The sequence below is a fragment of the Daphnia pulicaria genome, chromosome 7 (genome assembly GCF_021234035.1).
Source record: "Daphnia pulicaria isolate SC F1-1A chromosome 7, SC_F0-13Bv2, whole genome shotgun sequence".
NCBI classification, from domain to species: Eukaryota; Metazoa; Arthropoda; class Branchiopoda; order Diplostraca; family Daphniidae; genus Daphnia; species Daphnia pulicaria.
The window spans coordinates 699,282-723,504 of record NC_060919.1 but is presented as its reverse complement, the minus strand read 5'-3'; the positions used below and the strand labels follow the sequence as shown (position 1 = coordinate 723,504).

General features: G+C 38.4%; 3 protein-coding genes and 5 long non-coding RNA genes across 10 annotated transcripts; 1 reads left to right on the top strand and 7 right to left on the bottom strand.

The window, feature by feature from the left end:
• Positions 1-196: 196 nt before the first annotated feature.
• LOC124350442 lies at positions 197-780 on the bottom strand. Its single transcript, XR_006920964.1, has 3 exons — positions 629-780; positions 414-524; positions 197-310 (listed from the first exon to the last, which is right to left on the bottom strand). It is a non-coding gene; the product is annotated as an uncharacterized LOC124350442 (long non-coding RNA).
• A 112-nt stretch (positions 781-892) lies between these two features.
• LOC124350389 lies at positions 893-2,078 on the bottom strand. Its single transcript, XR_006920880.1, has 4 exons — positions 1,711-2,078; positions 1,169-1,637; positions 972-1,098; positions 893-914 (listed from the first exon to the last, which is right to left on the bottom strand). It is a non-coding gene; the product is annotated as an uncharacterized LOC124350389 (long non-coding RNA).
• A 1,029-nt stretch (positions 2,079-3,107) lies between these two features.
• LOC124349897 (pollen-specific leucine-rich repeat extensin-like protein 1) lies at positions 3,108-4,839 on the bottom strand. 2 transcript variants are annotated; one of them, XM_046800828.1, is made up of 6 exons: positions 4,739-4,837; positions 4,491-4,611; positions 4,207-4,326; positions 3,715-4,041; positions 3,345-3,644; positions 3,108-3,314 (listed from the first exon to the last, which is right to left on the bottom strand). In XM_046800828.1, the coding sequence occupies exons 2-6, from the start codon at positions 4,494-4,496 to the stop codon at positions 3,189-3,191; spliced, it is 879 nt and encodes a 292-aa protein (XP_046656784.1). In that variant the 5' UTR covers positions 4,497-4,611; positions 4,739-4,837; the 3' UTR covers positions 3,108-3,188. The 2 variants fall into 2 exon arrangements, with proteins under 2 accessions (XP_046656784.1, XP_046656783.1); XM_046800827.1 differs by having other exon boundaries at positions 3,108-3,644; positions 4,739-4,839.
• Positions 4,840-10,411: 5,572 nt separating this feature from the next.
• Positions 10,412-11,027, bottom strand: LOC124350485. Its single transcript, XR_006921015.1, has 3 exons — positions 10,914-11,027; positions 10,795-10,827; positions 10,412-10,695 (listed from the first exon to the last, which is right to left on the bottom strand). It is a non-coding gene; the product is annotated as an uncharacterized LOC124350485 (long non-coding RNA).
• Positions 11,028-11,724: 697 nt separating this feature from the next.
• LOC124350257 lies at positions 11,725-13,636 on the bottom strand. The gene is made up of 5 exons (XR_006920596.1): positions 13,513-13,636; positions 13,290-13,440; positions 12,282-13,218; positions 12,084-12,180; positions 11,725-12,010 (listed from the first exon to the last, which is right to left on the bottom strand). It is a non-coding gene; the product is annotated as an uncharacterized LOC124350257 (long non-coding RNA).
• Positions 13,637-14,388: 752 nt separating this feature from the next.
• LOC124350490 lies at positions 14,389-15,921 on the top strand. 2 transcript variants are annotated; one of them, XR_006921021.1, is made up of 3 exons: positions 14,389-14,708; positions 14,893-14,942; positions 15,058-15,921. It is a non-coding gene; the product is annotated as an uncharacterized LOC124350490 (long non-coding RNA). The 2 variants fall into 2 exon arrangements; XR_006921022.1 differs by having other exon boundaries at positions 14,893-15,921.
• LOC124349630 (F-box only protein 21-like) lies at positions 15,882-18,674 on the bottom strand. The gene is made up of 8 exons (XM_046800385.1): positions 18,324-18,674; positions 18,027-18,263; positions 17,554-17,959; positions 17,275-17,459; positions 16,898-17,210; positions 16,710-16,832; positions 16,339-16,649; positions 15,882-16,254 (listed from the first exon to the last, which is right to left on the bottom strand). Exons 1-7 carry the CDS (start codon positions 18,482-18,484, stop codon positions 16,512-16,514), a joined length of 1,563 nt encoding a protein of 520 aa, XP_046656341.1. The 5' UTR covers positions 18,485-18,674; the 3' UTR covers positions 15,882-16,254; positions 16,339-16,511.
• A 1,269-nt stretch (positions 18,675-19,943) lies between these two features.
• LOC124349516 (chorion peroxidase-like) lies at positions 19,944-23,586 on the bottom strand. Its single transcript, XM_046800192.1, has 14 exons — positions 23,492-23,586; positions 23,310-23,337; positions 22,972-23,245; positions 22,622-22,830; positions 22,308-22,490; positions 22,040-22,230; positions 21,799-21,976; positions 21,530-21,727; positions 21,287-21,416; positions 20,969-21,163; positions 20,739-20,889; positions 20,430-20,631; positions 20,253-20,358; positions 19,944-20,158 (listed from the first exon to the last, which is right to left on the bottom strand). Exons 3-14 carry the CDS (start codon positions 23,184-23,186, stop codon positions 20,083-20,085), a joined length of 2,034 nt encoding a protein of 677 aa, XP_046656148.1. The 5' UTR covers positions 23,187-23,245; positions 23,310-23,337; positions 23,492-23,586; the 3' UTR covers positions 19,944-20,082.
• Between the last annotated feature and the right edge of the window lie 637 nt (positions 23,587-24,223).

The following is a 24,223-nucleotide window of genomic DNA, read 5'->3' as shown; positions in this document are numbered from 1 at the left end:
CGTTCTCACCCAACCTCTTAACCACCACATGACACGTTTTACGTAATGATCTCCGTGACCTTCGAACGTCAAGGACATGCAAACTGGCCTTTTCCTTCTGCAGGTTTCCGTTGCTGGGGGTGGGTCTACAAAAATCAATATCAAATTAATACCAAATGGATATGGCTTAAAACGAATGGAATCACGATGTAATTCTCGGGCTATTTGGTGATGCAGCTCGGGGCAGCATAAATTGTAGTGTAATACTTTGAAGCCTCGGTGGTGTAGTATTTGAGGACAACAACCAACAGCAGAACGACGACACAGTTTACTATACAATAAAAAATTTTAACATTAATATGCGTTACTTATAGCTGACATATTTCAAAATTAAGAGTTGATTCACAATTCCATGTTGAAAACTGAAAATTTACCCCTGTAAACGATGAAGAATGCAATTGGTGATCGATGGTACACGGCAGTTGTTGTCGTGTCGGAGATCATCATTCGACTGATTATTTCGCCTTTTTTCTCCTTTTAAGCAACTAGACAATAAACAATTCGAAAATTAATGTGTAATAACTAGCATATTAAGAAATAAGAAAAACAATAGAAATTGATACAAAAATACAAGTAACAGATTTTTTACTCATGATTGCGATTTAGTGACAAATAGTGCACAGTAGTTGTTGCGGGTCGGAGATGCTCACTCGACTGATTTCGGTAACCTTATCTCTTGCCTTTTATACGACTTTTTCTCACCCTGACCCACCTCTTAAGCCTTGCGGATATTGTATCTGCTTGATAATGATGAAACACGTGTCGTCCTCACCCAACCTCTCCCCCGTCGTATGACATGTTTTACTTGACCTTCGAGCGTGAAGAAAATGCAAACTCGCCTTTCCTTCTTTTGGTTGACGTAGTTGGGGATGGGTCTACAATAACCAAAATCAAAATGAATACCAAATGGCTGAGCCTAGTGGCTTTTGTACCTGCTTGATAATGATGCAACACGTCCAGTTCTCACCCAACCTCTACACCACCGCATTGACAGATTTACGTAATGTTCCCCGCGACCTTCAAGCGTGAAGGACATGCAAACCGTCTGCAGGTTGAACTCTACAATGGTAATTGAAAAATAATTAATAACCACTGCATCAGTTTCCGTTGAAACATGTTGAAAATATACCTAAATTTAACTTGACAATCTAAAGTTAAGTAACCATAACGAGTGTTCGACTTTTTCTCCATCATCAACACAGTAAAGAGTACGAATATCTTCTATTAGGTGTCACTTTACGCGCTACCGATATTAACAACCCTGACAGGGACTTGCCTTTAATCGGGCTCAAGGAACGACCAGGAGATCTTGGGGGTCTGCAACTGCCGTGGAAGGTTGCATAGTTCCTCTTGACTGCGAATGCCCAGCGACCTCGTGTTGGGTAGTTACAGGCCGTAGTTACAGGTCGTAGTTAAGTCACTCTTCTGTCATGGACGAAGGCGAGTATTGGCTCAAGGATCACCGTGCCAGGACCACACAATTCCAATAAACACACTGCGTTTTAGATTGTTGACGTAGGCGGCCTACTCGCGATCTCAGTGACGCAACAAATAGTGCTGTAAGAAACCAGTCCACAAAACAGCTTTGAGGGATTAACCTGAATGGAGAATGGACATTTAGTAAGATACCAACAATTTTCAAACAACATTGCAGTGACACCAATTTGATACCTCAAATCAAGAAACAACAAGGAACTAAAACCAGAGTTTACAGCAGCCAACGATTTACAAACAAAAAATCCTCATTAAACAGTGTTGTTCTTTTACTCGGAAGGAGATTTTCATTCAGTCTGACAAAATCTGAAATTAGAAATTTTCCAAAATAATTGAAACACACATCACTTGATGAATTCTCTAAATTCTGTGTAGAGATAAGTTGAAGATCACCTCTAAGAAACTGTAAATTCAAGAGGGAACCTAATAATAACAATAACATGAATAACGTTTCTGTGTTGGACTTACTGAGGTATGTGTAAAAAGAAACTTTCTTTCCACATGAAAGTGTAGAGAGTCAAGTGTGGGTGAAACAATAAACAGTTAAATACTTCACTATTGGCTATTCATGTGATTTGGGCTGTTTCAAATGTATCCTTGAGACTTGACTTTCAACCTCTTGCAACTTGCAAGTGCAACGGGGACGGTATGCCCGTGAATAACACTGGGTATTTCGATTGGGAAAATAACAATTCTACAGTCTCGTTTAATAAAGGCTCAGTTCAGTATAATCTCACTATTTAAAAAAAAAAAAACTTTTAAATTAATCACACCGTGGCAGTTGGCAGGTGGCACTTGGCGGCCTGCACTCGCTGCAGACGAACTTCCCTAATCGAGAAGCGGCGAATCGGCGATGCCAATTTAGGAAGCTCGACGTTGATTAACAACAATAACAAATTTGATAAATATCGTGTAATCACAGCTAGTAGCTATAACTATAGCTATAGTATTCTATAGCTCTGGTTTAATCCTTCAGGTGAATCGAACTCCATTTAAATCTTTCGAGTTTCGACGCTGAGAACTGAGAAGAAAACAATGCGATTTTAGCGACATCTAATTTCTTTCGAACATACCATTTTACCCAATTTATTTATGGCGTTTATGGAGATTGTGGAGAAGAAAAGAACCGAAGATTAAAAATAAAAACAAAAAAAATTTCACGCGCAACTTTCTGAGTTCTGACTTGAAAAATTACTGCCAAGTACAAATTAAGGCTACTAATACTATTATTTCATTTTGCGACAGCTACCAAAAACCAAATCAAAAATCAACATCAACCTAATCAAATCATTTGTGTTAATTGTTTAAGCACAAATTATAAGAATTATTTTCATCCGCTCACTCGCTCTGGTAACAATTGAATAAAGTTCATTCATAAATTTGACTTACCGTCAGGGTGAGCGTAACATTACCTAATCCCGGTTGCTAAAACTGCTACCTATCATTGCAACTGCATGTTCGGCACTTGCAGTTCGAGTTTGCTAGATATAGCTAACCATTTGTCCCTACATTGTAGATTTCGACGATGGCACCGTTATTACAAAAATTGCCAAAGGATGTTGAGAACTGAGAAGTAAGACCTTTTAAAAACTTTATTAAATAATAAGATTTTAATTAAGATAACTCAAAAAGAAGAAAACGAAAATTGACGGAAATTAATATTTCGGGTTGGCAGCAGGGGCTTTGTAGGCTGGAGTAGTGTAGGCTGGAGTAGTGTAGGCTGGAGTAGTGTAGGCTGGAGTAGTGTAGGCTGGAGTAGTGTAGGCTGGAGTAGTGTAGGCTAGAGTAGTGTAGGCTGGAGCGGCGTAAGCGGGGGCGACGTAGGCCGGTTTTGGGTATTGGGGAGCCTTGTAGGATGGAGGGGAGTAGGAAGCATCAGCTTTATATTGGGGCTCAGCGTTCTCGGGGAAATTGGCTTCGCCTTCGTATTTCACATCAGCTGTGTATCCGTTTGCGTCAGCTTTGTAGGTGACGATCTGAATGCGGCTGTCGGGGAGAACAACACGGTAGGATCCAGTGACTACGTTGTAGTCAGACTTCTCGTTGTGCTCGAAGTCATTGTAAGATTCTTTATCCTGGACATCGTATCCGAAGCTGTAGGGTTGGGGGGCCTGAAAATGTGATTCAATGGATGAAAATTAATTTGCGTCATCTGAGTTGATTAGTTAAATGAAAACTTACGTATGTCACTTCTTCGTACTTGGGAGTCTCGTACTTGGGAGCCTCGTATTTAGGAGTCTCGTACTTTGGGGCTACGTATTTGGGGGTCTCGTACTTGGGAGCCTCGTATTTAGGAGTCTCGTACTTTGGGGCTACGTATTTAGGAGTCTCGTACTTTGGGGCTACGTATTTAGGAGTCTCGTATTTAGGAGCCTCGTATTTAGGGGCCTCGTACTTGGGAGTTTCGTACTTGGGAGTCTCGTACTTGGGAGTCTCGTACTTGGGAGTCTCGTACTTGGGAGTCTCGTACTTGGGAGTCTCGTACTTGGGAGTCTCGTACTTGGGAGTCTCGTATTTGGGGGTCTCGTACTTGGGAGCCTCGTATTTAGGAGTCTCGTACTTTGGGGCTACGTATTTAGGAGCCTCGTACTTGGGGGTCTCGTATTTAGGAGCCTCGTATTTAGGGGCCTCGTACTTGGGAGCCTCGTATTTAGGGGCCTCGTACTTGGGAGCCTCGTACTTGGGGGTTTCGTATTTAGGAGCCTCTTTTTTTGGTGCTTTGTACTCAGCAGGTTCGTACGCCTTGTAGGAATCGGCAGCAGCGAAGGCGAAAAGGGCAACGAGGATGAAGAACTGGAATTTAAAAAAATTAAAATTATTTTAAGTAACTAAAATATTTATCGCTTGAGTCTCAACTCTCAGCAATAATGGTGAACGGAAGTCTTTCATAGTCAAGTAAGACTTTCTTCTAGTTGTTCAGCTTGTGAAACATGCAATTTAGTTGTTACAATTTTTACCTTCATGTTGGGAGCAGTAGTTGACTTGTTTGAAACAGCTAGAAAACTGATACTTTCCAAGTCATTCCTCCACGATTTTATACGAAAAAGAGACGACCAATATGCCAATATGAGGGTGGGGCTGCAGGTAAAAAAGAAGGTGAAGGTAACAAATTTAGACCAACAGACCACAAATTTAGATATCAGTATTGGTATTAGATCGAATGCAAAACGAGAAATCAGTGCAACGGGAACTATTAATTGTTTACCGCCAAATAACTTTCTCGAATCGTTGTCTTACGAAGGCCCATAAAGATTTTTAGTTGTTTACGCAAAAACGTTGCATCTGGCATGACCTGATACTCTTTTGTGATTGGCAATCTACAATAAACTAACGTTTAAAAATTTACCTTTTTATGAAATATCATAATTCAATATTATTGATGACCTTAACATAATTACCAAGGTTCAAGGTGACTGTACAGGTGAAATATTTCCTTGCATAGGTTTCAGTGATTGCTTAATGCTAACAGCAAAAGCGAACAGCTCAACATGTTGTTCAAATGCCGGTCAGTGTCGCAAGCCAGCACCAAACAACAGGGAAAATGAGTTGCCCTAAAGAAAACAAAACCGAGTACCGTGGGTTAGTGAAAAGAAACAATTTTGAAGTGATTTACACCGCACACACAAGAACTTTCATGGAATAAAGGAGAAAAAAAACTTTCCCTTTTTCAATTATCTTTGCCCTGGACAGTAATATGAACGAATGGCAAATAGAAAGAAAATTGAAGGTGTTTGCCGTGGATAAGATAAGACCACACACGATTGCCAAAATTGCTCCCGTCTACAAATTGTCTACCAACATCGCACAATTCACACATCACACCAACACGACAAGATCTCATTTTTTTTAGGACGCCAAGTTTTAAAATGTTATCAAAAATATTTCTAATTAGCGAAGATTTTTCGTGGCGTGATCTCTATTGTACAATCAAAAAACAACGAAACGCCAGTACATCCGTCTAAAGTTTCAACTTCAAGAAGGAAACAAATTTATATTGAACACAAGTGCTACTATCCAAAAATGAGCTGAACCTGGATGGTGAAAACTTTTCATGGCACCAAACTTTTTTTCTTTTCTATTACTTTAAAGTACCAATGACACCGTTACCGTTGCATGTATTGGGTGTGGTGTAGAATGACGAACGTATACCGGAGGTGAACAAATTATCAAATCCGGATCAGAGTCGGATGTAAGCGAATCTGCTCTGCCTCTTGGCATGTTTCTCTTTCGAATTACGTCGACCAATAAGAGCTGAAATGTTTCCTATGGCCTTAGCCTATTATATAAATAATAATGCAATTCTCCCACTCTTGACCATGTCATTAGATCAGATTAGCAAAAATTACCATCGAGCCAATGCACAGATAGCTGGCGCCTGGCGGCCTGAAAAATACGGCGTAAGATGAACCCCATGAGAAAATAGACCTTCTACAGTTTTATATCCTGTACCTAAACGTTTTATCGTTCCGAATCCAACAAATTCGCATTTGCTGAGTACCGACTTACAGGATTAATAATATAGTTGCTAATTGCGGTAATATATCTTACGGTTTCCACTTCCGCAGAAAGTACGATGCTTTAAAAAAGAAACAATAAATGTTATACTCGTTTCAAATTCAACTTTACCGGAATGGTGAATTTAAACTTCTTTTCGTCCACCGGTTTTACTAATTGGGTACACTGCTCTCTCGGTCTGCATATCCATGACGAAATTATTTCGTTGCCTAATTAATAAAAAGTGAATTAATCATGTATACTATACTATTGCATCGCTGATTAGTAGTAAACAAATGTTTAGTTTATAGTTGATACCCATTATGGGGACTCCATGAAAACCTCCTTTGTGTCCTTTTCGTTAAGCCAGTCCCTTAGGAAGTTTGGATGGACCTGTTAAAAAGAATAAAACAGAATTCTTGGTTCAACACTAAAACTTAAAAAGGGTTAGTTACTATGTTAAATAAAGAAAATATTTTTCGGAATGTGTTCAACGAATCAGTAGGTAATAACATAATGCAGAAAAATACCATTAGTAATACCCATTTCCATTCAGAAATGTACAATTTTCACTAGTTCTGATTCCTGTTGTTAAGCCAACCCCTTTTATGTACCTAATTGAAAAGAATAAAATGTAATTGTGAACGAGTCTATCACTTATGGGTAAAAGTGGCAACATCAGGAGCTTGGGAAGGGGTAAGGATATCGTCCCCGTGAATACATTCACACTCACATGAATGTACACGAGTACCCAGTGAAAAGAAAACTACAGAAGGGTAAGGAGTTTCCATTTCAATATTCAATTAATGAAGAAGGTCCATTCGAGTTCAACATCATAACATTCTTTCTTTTAAGTAAATTATGTGCCACTGTTAGGTCATACATTGAGAAGACCTGATTATGAAACTTGTAATGCAATTAAAACACAAGGAGACACAACTGAAGTAATGGCAGGCGCTAAAGCAGAAGAAACATGGATGCTAACCTTTGAATAACTCCATCACCTGATCTTCATCAAAGGGCCATGATGTCCGAGATGGTGTCTTGATTCTCCTGGCTGCTTCTCCAATATCACAGGAAATGACGAGTATAGTTCAAATCAGATGAAATCAAATAAAATCTTCAAATAAATCCATCGGCGGAAACATTAACTCGTGGCCTTCGAGTGGCCTTACCCATACCTAGGAAGAAATCATCTTTAATTATTATTTCACCTTTAATCTATCATGCTATCATCTAAACAGTAAACACGACTTATGGTTCCCAACTTGAACTTGCCAACCCATCAAGTTTGGAACTGACGTCCGAGCAGACGATTTTCCGTTGGTAGTAGTAGAGTCACCTAGCGGTGGAATGCCCCAACGCACATATCCATGTCAACTACCTGCGTTCAGAGCCTGCGTTAGCAAGGTAGTTTGTGATTATTTTGTTTGTAATTTTGTTTTCCTTAAACTTGAATAAAAATTTAAAAAAATTGAATTCAACTCATCTCCTGCTGCAACCAAGATGACTCTGGTTTTGTTAAGAATGAATTAAAAACCCCATATGCTTTCGCTTCTTCTTTTCTTATGAGGTAACTCTGAGATTTCTTGTTGCGCAAATTGGTAGAATGACCTAGTGAAAAAATGTCTTTGGTGGGATTTGAACCCTGAACTCCGGCGTGTCAGTTCAAGACTATACCACTAGGCTATTAGGTAATGCAGCCTGAAAATGAAATATTGTTAGATATGCTCAGCCAATACATTTTTAGGATATGATTCACTTCCGGAAATAGTTTGGTGAAGATATGCGACCATGATATAATGGTTATATAGCATCTAGCGTTGTATTCAAATGTCCCGGGTTCGATCCCCACTTCCGCCACATTGCCCCCCCCCCTCCGCCATATTATATCCCATTGATATTCCCCATATCGTCCTGTATAATATAACTATACATGTACTAACCCTTACTAACCCCAATTACTAACTCTACTACTAACTACTAACCACTAAACACTAACAATACTACTAACAATTGATATGCACGGCATATTAAAAATAATAAAAACAAAACTTGAGATAAATTCGTTGTGGCAAGTCAGATCGATTATCATCGTAAGAGGTGGGACATTCTTGTACGCCGTAGTACTCGAAGGTTGGCTACTGCTGTAATAGACCGGTATGAGAGATGGCGAACCCTGAACGAAAAAACGTTTTAAATTTTTTTTTTTTTTTTTTTTTTTTTTTTTAACGAGATTTAATACGAGATAACGAAAAAAAAATACGAGATAAATACCTTTTAACTAACTCGGCAGTGGAGATGCGCTGAGAGGTTTAAGGATGATAACGTTCGACGCTAAAGGCTGGCGAGAGTAGAGTTTGACACCTTGTTCCATCAATTTCTCGAGCTTTCATTCTATAATTTCTCCTCTGACTTCATCTAGAAAATACGAACAAGATATGTATCTCGGACGCAAAAGAGCAACAAGTTTTGGCTGTTGGGGGGAGAGACGAGGAGGGCGACATACCTGTGAGTTGTAGGATTGCGTGCCACCCGGTCGTTATTATCAAAATCGGAGAGAAAAGGCAATCGACGACTAATCCATCCCATACTATGATGACAAAAAAGACTACCCTTTGGTAATTTTTTTTTGCAAAACTAATTAGTCAGACAAATAAGCGGAGGCCTTCAGCAAGTCTATGTCACGTCACTACGTCAGCACAGACACCCCTGGCACCTGGATCCGGAAAGCTGTTTAATTAAAAGGATAGACATGCGTATTAGATTAGATTGGTGTTAGTATGTAGAATATATATCTAGATATGTGCTTTGCGTCAATAAAAATTAGTTAAATCAACACAGATAGTGTATGAGCAGCAGCTCTGCTCTAATTGCAAGGCATAAATTAATATTGGTTTTCATGATTAAATGCAAATGAAATAGTCAGTCTGTGGGACCTGAGTAGAGAAAATGCGAGTATAAAAAGACAGCTTTTTCTCTGAGCTTATCATCACAACTCGTCCAGTATCAGTTGCAGCGATAACCCAAAATGTTCCAGAAATTTTTTGTAAGTATTGATTTCCACAATAACTAAATTAGTTCAATCTCTTCTTCAAATCTCTTGAAAATGTTGTGTTTTTTATTGTTTTTTCGGTTAAATTTTTAAAGCTCTTTGCTTGCGTCTTGGCTGTGATGGCCGTCGTCTACACCAACTCGGCAGCCACTGAAGATGAACCCGTTAATTCCGACGAGCCGGGAGACCAGTTCTTCTGGTTAAAAAGCTGTCGCTGGTTAAGTAAGTAATTTTACCACGCTCTTCGTTTAAAAATAAGTTATAAATGACGCTGAAGACACCAATCAAGGCTTGACGAAATCTATAAATCTCAACGCTTTGGAAACGACTAATGGGATTATGTTTGTTACAGGTTCTTGCAGCAACAGCACCCAGTGCTCGAGCAATTTGATCCACAAGACCTGCAGAGGTGGCCGTTGCTGTAGATTTTAAACACAATGAGGTGTAAACTAGTAACGAAAGTTTTCTGACACGGACCACTTTTAAGAAAACCGATATATTTTCGAGTTTCTAATTATATCCATTTCCTTTTAATCCCAAGTTTTATTAATTGAGTTCTATCAAGAGTTGTCATGTCCATCTCTTTTGTATGAATCTCAGTTAAGCAAATAATAAATACCATTTTCAATTTCAAAATTCATCTTAGTTCTACAAAAGCTGGCTTCTTTTACCAACAAAGGGGTGCCAATATGGTGGCAGCTCCCTCTTGGTAAAGAAATTTTTGTGTTTAAAGATAAAATATTTTTGAATTTGATCCACTTTGTGAGGTACAAAACAAGCCTGATCTACAGTCTTTTTTCAAAGGAGTTATCTAATGAACCCTAACTGAGTAAACCAAAACTGACAAGAGAAAACAGTTCCAATCAACGCCATAGCTCAAGAATAATCGTATTCTGTACTATTTAGGCGTAACGATTAATAATCAACGCCATCAAATAGTTAAAAAAGGGAAGAATAGAAATACTTGTATCCTACCTTCAAGCCAGGGAAATACGGCCAGGCATCTGGCATCCATTCCCCATAATATGCTTCACCCATTCCATATCCCATTTGCAGAAAAGTTGAATCCACCTGGTCGGGATAGGAAAAGGCCAAAAAGGGTGTCCTGGTGAATACACCTACAGTCACATGGGTGTACAGTGTACACGAGGACAATTAAAGAAAGGGGAAGAAGAGAGACGAAATTCGATCGACATCTGTAGTTTCTCCAGTCAAACGGGATGCTGTTTATCTAAATAAAAATTTTAGAAATGGGTTAGGAAAAATATTGAAAGAAACAATAACAAGCAAGGAAATGTTGAAAATGAGACAGCTAGGGTCCTAATATAACTCCTAATTGCTAATAAATGGAATGAGTGAATGCTTCCATGTAATACATTGCATTTATTCATTTGTCTGATTTGTCTGATTATTCTGAATCAGACTTCTGTCCGTCTGATTATTCTGCATAATACATTCAAACATAGCAGGTCGCAGGAATACAAAAGTAACACAAATGAGATTATCCTAGCAATGATAGTGAGATTGTTTGTTGATGACAAGTCAATACCAGCGCAAGAAAAACTTTCATATATTGTGTTGTCCTGACAGCTGAATCAGCTCAGGCCTCAGATCTGACAAATGGAAAGGTAACATCTTATTAGTGCAAACAAAATGTCATATGTAGCTATCAACAAGGGGGCTGGGGCTGGGGCTTATACATGCTAAATCACCTAAATGCTAGTCAGGAACCTCCGTGTCAGGAACTAATATTTCCAAAATTTTGAACAGGATTAACTCTTCTATTTGAGCTTTCATAAATCATTCCATTTGTATTCTTACTTTTAATTACCTGCCAAACAGCATGGAGAGCCGACAGGAGTTTTTACACGACGACCACATTTTGTAATTTTATTTTGTATTTTTCGTGCAGCCACCGAGCCACGAAAGCAGTCAAGCAGACGAAAATAACTACGGTTACGCAAGTGTTGAAAATATAACCACAGTCCACAGCTTCAAATTTTAATATCAACGCGCATTTTTCTTGGTAAAAATATAAATAATATTCTTCCCAAAAATAATTTGAAATTCGAATTTATTTTTCTTTATCATTTACCGTCATTTGTGTAAAGATTTATTGAGTCCGATGCGTCATCAAATTTAATTAGCTTCTGTTTATTGGCTGACAGTCAATAAATGAGGAAATAATTGGTCAACATATAATTTGCAACTCGTCATTAATCTAGCCACCGTTCGAATAACTCAATGCATACATTGGCACACATGCTGCTTCTGATGCTGCTAATTAATTATCCAACTAACTAAACAAACTTGCTAACTAAATAATATTTTGAGAAATGTTGGAAATTACTTTTTTACCAATATAATTAATCTGATTCATTTTTTTATGGTCGGTTCAACACTGGTGTTGTAAATAACGATAGCATAATTTGCCCAATTTGCCGGGAAAGTAAACATTTCTGGACACGAATATGGACTGTCAAGGTGATGCGTTCGTGCATTATTCACACTGGCATTGCAAAACTACGCCGGCCTTTAGTTCCATTTCACTTTTTCGTTCTCAATAACAGCGCGTAGCTTTGATTTTCATGCTGTATAACGTTTAGAGCGGTTTAGAGCGAGTGCGACATCCAGTAGTTTTGTGTGGTGAAACTGTGAAAGTGTATTTCTCTTCGAAGCTCGTAACGAACAACAAATGCATTGAAACACCCGCTATTACAATTATTACCTCGTTTAGTTAATTAATTTAAATTATCGAGGCATATGCTAATATAAGTGCAAAAAAGGATTTTAAATTTCTTGTGGCGAAATTTCGACTTGAAGTTGTTTCGAGGATTTACAAGCAGCATTGCTTGTTGCCAAAGAGGTTAGCTCGGCAGGTCTTGTAAATCAGATTGCTGGAACAGTCTGTGCTATTCGTGCAGGATGCTGTTTTTTGGGACATTGAAAATTAAGTAGTGAATTTGTAATAAGGGGAATCCAATAATAAAGGACAACTTACAAAAGGGTTTGCAGAAGGTTTCGTCATTTTCGCCCTCTTCGGTGGGTAGAGAGTTGGTGTAGACGATGGCCATCACAGCCAAGACGCAGGCAAGGAGCTAATTAAAAATTGAACAGGAAACAATAAAATAAAAGTTTTGTCTTTGTCGAATATAATGAACAAGAACAACTTAGGATTAAATATTATAAAGCTACTTACAAAGAATTTCTGGAACATTTTTGGATGGTGTTGATTTCGGTGTTAAGCGAAGGTGCTGTATGTTCAGTTATAGGCAGAGGCTGCCCTTTATATAGTGCCTTAATATTGACTTTCGCCTATATATTTCATTATTGTGTTGGAAAGCTTGGTCATTTGAGGCACAGATGCGCCCTACTTATGTAGGTCTACACTTCTATGGCCATGTATTCTATTAGTCTCTGTTGACACAAGGCACAATTGCTTATAAGTAAATAGCCTGAATAATTATTTGATGATGCTGTACAAGTATAGCCTATGTAGGTTACTCGGGCTAGTCAATATAGGCATGTTGTCATCGCCTATGCTAGGACACATCTGCTTAATTCGATGGGAAACCCCTAGAAACTGTTATAATTACAGATTGGACTGTTTAAACTAGCTGGCAGCAGATGTAATCGAACCACCGTATCCGTCAATTTCATTGGCTGCTCAAATTAGGTCAAATTATGAACATAACAACTCTTTCAACCAAGCTGCAACAATCCAACCGTCGGATTTCCAAATAATTCCTGTGCACATTGCAGTCCATTTCTTTCGTTGCTAAACACTCGTTTTATTTAATGCGTAACTGTACACAGGCGATATAAATGGGGTTGCGTTTCGTCAACATTATTACGTATAGGTATAATACTATCAAAGTTTGTCATAAACATATAACGTCGTCAATAGTTAGACAGTTGAGATAAAATCACATAGGATGTTTGATATAAGGAACGACCGTGAACATTTCATCCAATCCGGATGTGTATCCGCGCCATCCGGTTGATTGGCTTTTTAGGCTTTTCTGTACTGCTGCTGGAGGCAGCCAGTTGATTGAGGTATCCTTCGCCTTCAGGTAGTTTAATAGTCATTCCATTATATCGAATACCGTTGTGACTTTGCGCTGTTTGATCGGCTCCTTTTAAGTAAAAATATTTTAGTTAATAATTCTCATCTTGTCAATTATAAATTTTTTTTAAATTCAATTACTTTTAAAGCGATTGGACAAGGGAGAACTTCCAGGTAGTTCAGCATTCAGATTTCCAAATGTTAGACGGTCATTCACGGACTCGGTTGCAGGGTTGTTGGTCATTTCGGTCGGCCGGGAAGCGACACCGTAAACAGACACCAAAAGAACTGCCTGGAAATTCCAATTCAATTGTGTTAAAGTTTTTAAAGTTAAATAAAAATAAATCAATAAATTAAAACTTACCAAAATGTGAAGACGAGTCATTCAAATGCGTTTTCCTACGGTACAACTTCTTTTCTATTGTCAGTTGTTGATTGTCGGTGAGATGAAAGACTGATGCCGAATTAAAACTCTTCCTCCCAGTTTTATATCAAAAGCCCGTGTATGGTATATAAGCCACATGAAGCCTTGAAGCGCTGATAAAAGAGTATGCAAACCGGTTCTGGTTAATCGCTACAGTGCCGAGCTGTGCCGATCACCTGAAAATGGGAATACCCTTATCCCGGCAGCACCGGAAGACATGGAATGTTGGGGTCTTTCCAGACTGCCGTTTTTCCTTGGAATTCTTAAATTAGCCATTAGACGTGTATTATATAGAAAGCCCTACATTTTCTTGTCGAGTCCGTCGAATCAATCAAAACCCGCAAGCAGGAAAAACGCATAATATATCTTATAGTATCCCCTTCACAACAAGATATAATGGGATTTCCCTATTTCGTCATTTCTACGAATGCGCATTTGCAGCAACATTGCGTGATTATATTGAGCCTCCATTCTGTCTGGATGGAAAAATGATTCTTTTGGGTTTTTTCCCGTGACTTAATAAAAGACGTAATGTTACACACATATTTTATTACAGCAGTTGGAGAGTTTTTTTTTATTTCGACGGAGTCAGTTCCACACAATAAGTCTCTACCTGATGTAGTAGCTTTTCCAGACTAATCACTACACTTACGGTGCAACTTGGATGGCGACTTCCGCGGCCGTGAATAATTCAGCGCATTATTTCTGGTGGTGGTGCAATAATCCTTGTCCTCCATAAGACCCAACAGTCGGAATAATAACAGTGTCCTTCCACTTCAGCACTCGGCTGAAATCACCAAACATATACAGTAACAATACTGCGCGTAGGCGCTTTCGTCAAAAATAAGAACAAAACAAAATTAGATTTCGAGCGAAACATACAACAGGTGAAAACTGGTTTGTTGTTTTGTTTGATTCCTATCGCCATTTACAGCAGTTGTTAGTTCTATGACTCAGCGCAACCTCGTGACGTGACGACATGTCAGTTTCACGTCATCCCTCATCAACTTTGACTTAGTTATGCGTGCGTGAAGTTAAAGGGTCCAATCAGTGCGCGAATCAAACCGAACAGCACGATACACGATGGCAACCAGCGTGCCAAAAAAACAAACGAACACATCCACCTTTTACTTAAGGTATAAACTATCAGATTGCTTTGTCTTTTTTAATATTTATGCTGACACGAACACACATCCACCGAAACAGAAATGTCAGCAGACTTATGGTGAAAAAAGGATAGTTAACCTTATTTTGGCGCGATTTTTTTAAAATTCAATTTTTTAAATAATAATTGAAGTTCCATTTCTTTTGAGTCCACAGACTGAACTTCATGAATACAGAACACTACGAGCTCGGTACATTTGTGGCAGGTAGGCCTGATTGAACATTAATGTTATACTCAAATTCGTGTCGTTGAAATTTTATTTAACGTTATACCTTTATCACTTTAATTTGATTTTTGTATTCACAATATACCCTGAGAAGCTGGCAACCTTCCCCGCATTTTTAAAATGGTTTGGAACAGCTAAGTTTAATTGCATCATCCGCCCAGCACCAAATCGAAATTTAGCATGACTGAAATTGTTCTCGTTTTGTTTCTCGTCACAACGTTACCCTGACGACTGTTGAAGTAACAAAAAGCTTCTTTTCCTTCTCGATTTGGCATGTATGTAGCGGAGCTGGCCGCCGTCAACTCCACTGTTGCATATGTCTTGCACAATCGAGACTGTAATTTGTAAAACATTCGCATCATTCACAGAAGAATGAAGGGACTCGTCCGCGTGATATTCTTGTTATCGGTCGTGACGGGACTCGTTTCCAGTTATTTGACTTCGATCGAAGGCAAAAATTTGCCCCAGGTGCCCCCTGTCAAGAATTCAATTTATTTCTAATTTACGACCAACCTAAATAAATATAGCATGTGCAACTTTTTTCAATACCAACAAATCAACAATTCATAATTTAAGCAAAACTAGAGCTTTTTACTTTTAGTACATATTCGAATAAAAGCATGTTATGCTTGAAGCTAGGGGAAATGTACATACTAAAAGATACTAAAAACTAGGCCACCACTATACAGGGTTTCCTCAGCTAATCGTGATTGGGGATAAAGACTCTTATTTTCATTATGGGAATCTATTCGATTACAGTGTTTTTTTTCTCGTCTTCTAAATAATTGGAATTCAAAAGTAATTAAGCTCTGCTTCGCTGTATAAGTATGAAACTATTTGGCAACAAATTCTAAAGAAATATATAATGAATAAACATCTAATACTGGCTATGTGTTTCAGCCATGTGCGATAATAGAATCCAATCAATATGGATATTAATGAAGCAACTTTTCGGAGTTCTGCGACACAAAAAGTTTAATTTAACGGAATTCAAGTTTTAAGGAACTTTCAAGCCGACGACGTTCAACTTTCACAACAAAAAGAAGCTTTTAACTTATAAGGGAAAAAAATAAAGAAATAAAAGTGAACGGTCCGTAAAACCCATTAAAAAAGAAAGAAATATTGACCAGTTTGAGTTATCCAATCAAAGATAAGGTGACTGCTTCATCCTCGGGAAACTGGGCTCTTTTCTCCGCATTCGGCAAGTACCTACGGCCGTCGAATCTCTCAAAATGAAACCAAATTTTATCATGCTCGATGGGAACAGCCGCAGGAAGGAGCTCCAAGGTTTCTTTAAGAAAACAAAACAAAAAAATATATTTTGATGGTTATTAGATATTAAATCTTAGTGGTCCAGAAACGCATAATTGGTTACCTTCAGGAACGTTTAATTGAAATTTGGGGTTTTCTGCATCACTATCAACCATCAAGATATGATAGTGCGGCTGATCTTGGCTTTCTTCGTCTTCTTCGTCCGAATCTTCTTCGTCCGAATCTTCTTCGTCCGAACTATAACAATCATCTTCGCGTGTCGCCTTGGATTTCCATTCATTCGATTCTTGGAACTTCAAATTCCAAGAAACAATAACGCAAGGCTTCCTTATGTTTCTTCTGCATGTTTTGTAATTGACAAACAACGAGACCAACTGAAAATTTTATCGAGGACGGCCGATGATGAACAGTTTTCTGAAGAAGACAAATCAAAAATGAAAGGGAAAACTTTGCACAATTAAAATATAACCTCACCGCTGCAGCGATTTCAGCTTTTTGTTCGTTGAGCTTACTGATACATTCCTCTAACATTTCCGATGGACTCCGAGAATATAAATCAGCAATAAAAGGTTTATATTCTGGAGACTGAAAATAATTCTATACAAATACAACAACAAGAATTAATCGTATGAATTTGTTTGTACAGTAGGTGGATATCATACTTGAAGTAGTTGGATTGCATCGTCTAATTGGATGCCCAAATCGATACAGTGTTCTGCGTAGCACGTGATTATGTTTGGGTTTTGGGGCGACATGGAGCACTCCAATCGTATATAGAATAACATATCGTCTCTCATCCTTTCCAGCCCATATTCATCATATTGATTCCACATAAAATGCGTTAAAACTTTAAGCATATTAAACAAAACCGAGTCGACTGACGCTGCTGGTTGTTCTCTGAGGGATGGATACAAACTTGACCGGTTTAAATACCCTCCACGAAAGACGTCAATATAAATACTATCGTCCTCTGACCTAACGAAGGGAAACCAAAGAAATTTACAATGTTAAACTGTATAGCAATAGTTTATGCTGTTACCCGGCCGAATCCTTCCATCTAAGAAGAAGCTTTGGATGGTTCATCATGTAATCCGAGAGACTATTTTCGTCTTCTCTATCATTCTGGTTACAATAAACCGCCTCACAAACAATGCACATTTTCCTAGCCACTTCCTGATAGATGGCACACAAAACTGCTGGGCAACCTTCTTTTGTTTCAAACGCCTTCAAAGTATGGAGAACGAAAAATATAAATAAATAACAGTAGACCTTGATCAGCATTGCTTTTTAGCCAAATTGATAAAGTTGCAAGGCATACCTGTTGAAAATTACTGTAGAGATAGAGAGTGTGATCAGAAGTATCAAAATATGGAAGTTTTTTAAAACCCAATTCAATGAACATAACTTGGTTTATGGAATCCAAAATATTAAGATTTTTCTTCCTTGGCTCATCAGTGCTAGCACATGATACTTTTCCCACTTCCAATTCCAGCAGCTGTTTCACTCTATCAGTTATTTTTTCAATGGAGCTTTTCAGGTCTTTCAAACAAGTTTGTTTTCCATGTTCCAATGTTGACCACTGTGATATAAGTGCAACTCCCTCAAACAGAGACTTTCGAGATTCTGGTTGGGCCATAAAATCTCTCCACTTTTTGTCCAGTATAGAGATCCTCACTTTGACTAATACATCTCTGGCATAGTGATATGTGGTTTCATTTTCTCTTCTAAAGAAAATCAAATGTTAGTTATGTTTAAATTTCTAATAAATTACATGAATTAATTGATAGTCACATTTTCTTGTCATTGATGATTTCTTCAAGTTCATTTTGCACATATTCAGGAATGGGATGTGACCCCACAATCAACTCGTTGATCACAATGAGGGGAGATTGACCCAATGGATAAGCTACTGAGGACATGTTTTGAACAGCTTTTTGGACTTCTTTTGCTTTCTTCAATCTCATAGTTGTCCACTCAAACCAAACATTTTCATAGCTATTGGGAGTTTGCGAAAGAAAATTGCCCCACCTGTGCAACAGTTACAGTTTTAATTGTAAAAAGAAAGCAAAAACATTAATAGTTAATAACCTTTGAATGAACTTGAGCCTCCATAGCTCATCTGATTCACGAATAATATTGTATAAAGGCCGACAGGAAACCATAAGACTTTGCAAGTCAGATATGGAAATAGTATCCAGTGAAAAGATGTGCCATATTAAAACTTCGTTAGACAAAGAAATAAGACTCATTTTTTTTATCTGAATCTATTTTCGACCTGAAATACACAATGCCTGTTTAATGTGTACGTTAAAAGTTCAAAGTACGAAACAGACGAACGGGTCGAACGCTCGCTCGGTTTAGAAATTTAACTACTGATTTGGATTTTGAAAAATCATCGCCAGGGTGCCAAATCTTAAAAAAAACATACTTTTTACTAGATCAAAAAATGAATGAACAAATAAAAAACCGGAAAAAACAGGCAAAAACTAAAAAAATGTTCGCGAAATTGGGTGGAATAAAAATAATGTATTAAAAAAATAGCATTTTTCATGATTGGGATCTATGGCTCTTTCATGGTATTGGAATTTCGAAGTTTGGACTTTGGAACTTGTTTGGAACTAGGATGGAAATGGAAGTTTGGAACAATTTGGTGGAAAGTTGGAGCAGGGCTAGAATTAATTCGAATCAATTTGAATTCAATTCAACTTGAATTGAGGTGACGACGTCGTCACCCAATCTTTACAGATATAGGATAGCACTCCGTAAATTAGACATCTAGACACGAACGCGGAAGCGCTAGTCAACTCCATCGTTGACTAGCTTGCAGACAATCCCAATGTTCAGCTGGTCTGACATCGACAAAGGGTTCAGCGTGGATCTCATCATTTCCGTTAAGATTGATTGCATTCACTCGTGAGTATAGTTTGTGTATAACACTAGAATTTTAAATTTCATCAGGATGCCAAAGATGGACTGTACAATTAAACAACTGAGCGATAAACTACGGTCGAATCCGAAATCCCGTTGTCTAAAAAGTCTAGATTGCGTTGACCAGGTGAAACACCAATCTCACGCCTACCTACAGGTATAACTAATAAGACTGTACAATAATAATCCAATCCGCTATACATTTCAAATTATACATTTTTTTTTCAATCAATGAATAAGGGACTGTATGTGGCGATCGACCTCATCGATAAAGATTATAAGGACACTCGTAGTTGTAACCTCGCTTTAGCCCAAAAAATCAGTCCGATGCAGGGATCATTAGGTTGGGCACTGGCTAAGAATAAGATCCCCTACACCAAATTATTCACCAAAGGGTGGTGTTATATCTGATTCATTGAATTTTGGAGTGAAAAGGGATTATTTATTGTCCTGTTTACAGATTCATGGAACTGCATCAAGCCGGACTGATTGACTTTTGGATTCAAATGGAAGTGCAGAATAACAGAAAGGCCAATCATTGTTTGAACGTGGCAGGGAAGAAGTTGCAGCAGAAAAAGTCGCCATCGTTCAACAACCAAAAGCGAATCAATTTGAAAAATTTTAGCGGTGCATTTTACGTCTTAATTGCAGGTTATTTCATTTCTTTTCTCTGTTTCGTCTGCAAAAATGTCGTATTTAGACTCAAAAGGCTTTCGCGTGACGTCGTACGCACATAACTCGTCGCGCAGAAACAGTTTAAAGTAAATTTGATTAAACAAGTAGACGGTGTTGTAAATGTATTAGAACCCCCATCAATCCTGACACCAGTCCTTCACCTTTAATTTGTCAATGAAAGCAATCATTTGTATGTAATTGTTTCAAATTGAGACCACCTGCTTTGAATAAATTGGTTAAAGTTTTAAAGAGGCAACATTTTAGAGAAGTTGATTCCGGGTAGATCAGATAAGTTATCGCACGAAACGGGTCTGTTGGACCTGGACGTAGAGATCAGCAGAGATATGAAAAACAAAACAATTAATTATTAATTTAAACAAATAATAATTTAATTAAAGCATTGCGTAAATTTACCCTTCGGGAGAGAGGAAGGCCTTGGGTTGGACTCGGGTGATGGTGCCGTCGCTGTTGTCGCAAATGATACGCGCCAAAGAAACTTTTTGAATTTCCGCCACCTGATCTGTTGATACAAAAAGCAAATAACGGGTATAATAATTCGCTGGATAATAAAAATATCGGATATGTTTTAACTTGAACTGAATCCGGTAGTTCCGTCAACGTTGTGGTCGTAGAAGAATCGGTCCGTTCGCCTCAAATTCAAAAATTGCGCCGCGAAAATGCCAGCAAATGTGGGGCCCAGTGCGGCATTGGGCAGAGGCTTTTCTGCGAGTCCAGCGACGTACAAGTCAACGTCGTCCACCGATTCGTACACGGATCTCATTGCAGCAACAGCCTAGACGCAGTATTTAAGCAACAATTTTATTTAAAAAGATACAACAACCGTAAAATAAAAATTTAAGGTTAATGCCTTCGACATTAAAGGGGTATTTAATTGCTTACTTCTTCTGGTATGAGTGGGAGTAGTTCGTCGAAATTCGATGGCACATTATTGCGATCGAAATAACTTAGCATTTTGGTGTATGAAGGAAGACCGTGGTCTCTACCTCGTTGAATGTTTAACGATATCAAATCAAATGGCTCTGCTTTCGGCCTGTAAAAATAATCCGATATCATTTTCTCATCTGTAACTTACAAAAAACCAATATGCTGATTGGTGTTTCGTTATTTACTTGAAAATATGGGTTTTTAAATCATCTTGCAGACTGGACTTGACAGTCTGCACAGGCGTCTGAAGGAGACCATGTAGAGCCTGATCCATAAAACGAGCTTCCACGACAGGAGGCAAATATTCTAGTAATGACTGCTGCTCCTTCAAATCAAATTTGAGGCCTCTGTCGACCTTGTTAACGTCTTCTTTCACTATTCTACAAGCAAAAGCAATGTTACTTTATTTTTTTAAATTCGGTAATTGCGTCACGGAACTAGAGGCATATACATATTTAATTACACCTTAAATCACAACAGATGTACTTTTAACATTGACATACCTTATGAGGCTTCTTAGCTGAGAGTGGCCTCCGCGGAAGGCAGCCGTTGAGAATTCGGTAAATATCGCCGGATTGCCACTTTTCAAATAACCATTCTTCGGGGACATAATCCGGGCTGCCAATGTAGGACCTATCAATAGAAATTTGATGCAATTTGAAATTATTATTACAACACAACCAGGAAACTAAATTTGCTAACAGAATTATCGATTATTAAGTGGAAATTAAGTTTAGTAAGAGGACCTATCATGGCGGGCAGGTATTCGTTGTAGGTGATGTGCTGCATCAGAGCAATCAAAATACGCCGAGCGTGTTCATAGTAAAATTCGTCCACCTTTCCCGGAGCTGCCCTGTACAAGTTTTCGGCGATGCGGTTGTGCTCTCGAAGCCAAACGGTATGCAAGAGAGTCAGCAATGGATGTTGATTCACCCGGAAATCACCTGTGAGTGAGAAGAAAAACCGTCAAATAATTAAAATGAACGGTAGATAACGTTCAATAATATAAACAGACCCGCATTGTAGTACATTAAAGAATTGTTGCCAATAAAGGGCAACGTTTGGCGTCCGTTGCTGTTCACGGACGTCTTCAGCCGTCCTCTACCCGACGTCGTGTCTCGTAACTCATTTGCTTTTTCAATTGTGCTCCCGTACACATGAGAAGCATCAATCCAGTGCGTCACACTATTAATCTGCGTTTCAATTACCAGCAAATGAATTCCCTTCTATTAAATTTTGATTTAGAAGATTTATACTTGCGATCGCATTCCTGGAGAAGTCCCGTCCAAATTGTTCCCGTACGCCGACCGGATGAAATTCATGCAGGTCAATTGACTGCTGCCCAGTAGACTGTAAATCGGATCGTCACTACGAATGGCAATGGGAAGACATTCAGGATGCCCGTCTTTGATTGTTGTCGAGCAGCAGTCGTAGGAAGATCCGTCTCCTATTTTCCCGCAAGGTTTTGAATTAATGCGCAATCTCAAACTGCTGACTTATTCTGCCCGAAATATCTCCATTTACTTTGAGAGAACGACGGAGTATGGCTCAGATCATGGCCGAGGAATTGGCCCCACTGAATCGACAGAAGAGTGGCTTTGGGATGAATAAGAAATGCGTCGTCGCTGTTCAAAACGGTGGCAGAGACGAGACTAGCGCTTGGCAATTGGCTTCCGGTTAATTGGCTTTTTCGGATTGTCTCTGCACCTGTATTTCATTCAATGATGTGGTTATCATAGTCACACGCGATATAGTAATTTACTCAACATGAGGATGACATTTCTATGATTATTCATGTGGTTAAATAATTAGATCATGATAATTTAGAGTTTACTAACCATCGTTGTAGAATTGGTTAGAATTTAATAATCGATTGAAAATGGTGCCAGCTTTTCCGTATTGTGCTTGTTCCTTACTGTTGCAAGTTCCATCGATAGACCGAAACTTTGAATTGAAATCGCATAATGGCATTGGAGTCGATTGAAGCTTTTGGCGAACGCTCAACAGACGATCGATATCTCCGATTTTGTCAGGAGAGACTCTTAACCTTTTCACAACAATTTAATTCATTATTCATTAAAATAGCTCGGCTTTATTTATATTTCTTAGCGCACAACTGCATCTATTTTATATTAATTGGATATTACTCGTCAATAAAAAGGATTAGTCTATAATGTTATACACTCACCTTTGGCTTAGGTGTTTCCGGGCCATCAAATAAACGGCAGCTTCTTTTGACTGGGCTATCGCTTCCCGCATATACCTGGGATATCCGCTGAAAGTGCGATTCTGTTTGAAAATCTGCTCTTCTAGTCGATCCCATTTTTCCACGTAGTTTTGGCCAATGCGTAGAGCTTCTTGAAGCTCTTCTTCTGGAATTGCTGCAATTGTCTCCGGTTTCATGCGTGGTGATGACGACTCAGATTCCAATCGTTTGACCAGTGTTTCAAAGAAGCTTATGCCTAGTAAGTATCGATGTTTAAATGATTCGTCATAAACTTATAATTTTTTAGCATTATAACATACCTTCGGAGTCGTTGGAAAAAGCGTCTGACTTTTAATGGCCATAAATGAACGTACAAAATAATAGTGAATTAAAACAAATCCTAAAAGAAATAACTATAGCTGTGAAACCTCAAGTGAGATTCCCATATAGCTATTACGGTACATATGGCGGGAAAAGAATTGAAATTAAGATTTATACTCACATGAGAATTGTCTTGCCGAGTTCCAAGTTGTGACGAATCTTCTTCTTTTGCGAGGCAAAACAATAGGGGAGCTGAAAATGCCAATAAAATGAGCAAGCGAAGAGAGCCATGAAGTCACTATGCTTGTTCCTTCTTGACTGTTTGGAACCGTTTTCGTGTGCGAGAATATATACCCCACATAGAAGAAATATAGAACTCAATAATGCCAAAGTGTCGGGAGTTCATGTATCTATCAATAATCGAAGAGCTATATCGATAATAGACTGTAGCAGGTCGTTGGCTTTTGTTACATCTGTGCTAGACAGAAGAAATACAATCACTTTTATGTAGCCTAGATAGAGTTAATTGCACCATTTCGTTGGAAGAGATCTACTGAAGTGTGGAGTGATGTTTCGACAATACGTATGCAGCTGTGCTGGAATTAAAGCCATTTGAGCGTGTGTTTGAACAATTGCCATTACACAAATACAGTTGTGATGCGTACTAATGGTTCAATGTCCTGTGTTGGAGAACAGCAAAGAAACAATTAATTATCTATCTAGCAATTTTTCTGATCCAGAGCTAATTCCAGACCATAGAACTTGTCGGCTAGCAAATCGGTTGTCTGTTGCATTCATTTGCATTGCACAAATAATGTTCTATTACTGAAAATAAATTTTAATTTTAATCATGGCAGATATGGGGGTATAGCGGCAGAGCATGATTGACGTGGTCATGTGCAAAATTGTTTAA

Bases quoted from the DNA above. Each gene is read 5' to 3' on its own strand.
- LOC124349516 (XM_046800192.1), bottom strand. From the start codon at position 23,186: ATGAAACCGGAGACAATTGCAGCAATTCCAGAAGAAGAGCTTCAAGAA. The intron at 21,164-21,286 runs GTATGTCAATGT...TTTTGCTTGTAG, and splicing joins CAGCTAAGAAGCCTCATAAG to AATAGTGAAAGAAGACGTTA. The intron at 20,159-20,252 runs GTAAATTTACGC...CTCTACGTCCAG, and splicing joins GCCTTCCTCTCTCCCGAAGG to GTCCAACAGACCCGTTTCGT.
- LOC124349630 (XM_046800385.1), bottom strand. From the start codon at position 18,484: ATGAGTCTTATTTCTTTGTCTAACGAAGTTTTAATATGGCACATCTTT. The intron at 17,211-17,274 runs GTAACAGCATAA...TCCCTTCGTTAG, and splicing joins AGATGGAAGGATTCGGCCGG to GTCAGAGGACGATAGTATTT. The intron at 16,833-16,897 runs GTATGATATCCA...GTATTTGTATAG, and splicing joins ATGCAATCCAACTACTTCAA to AATTATTTTCAGTCTCCAGA.
- LOC124349897 (XM_046800827.1), bottom strand. The intron at 4,042-4,206 runs GCTCCCAAGTAC...CCCAAATACGAG, and splicing joins ACGAAACCCCCAAGTACGAG to ACTCCCAAGTACGAGACTCC. The intron at 3,645-3,714 runs GTAAGTTTTCAT...TCACATTTTCAG, and splicing joins AGTACGAAGAAGTGACATAC to GCCCCCCAACCCTACAGCTT.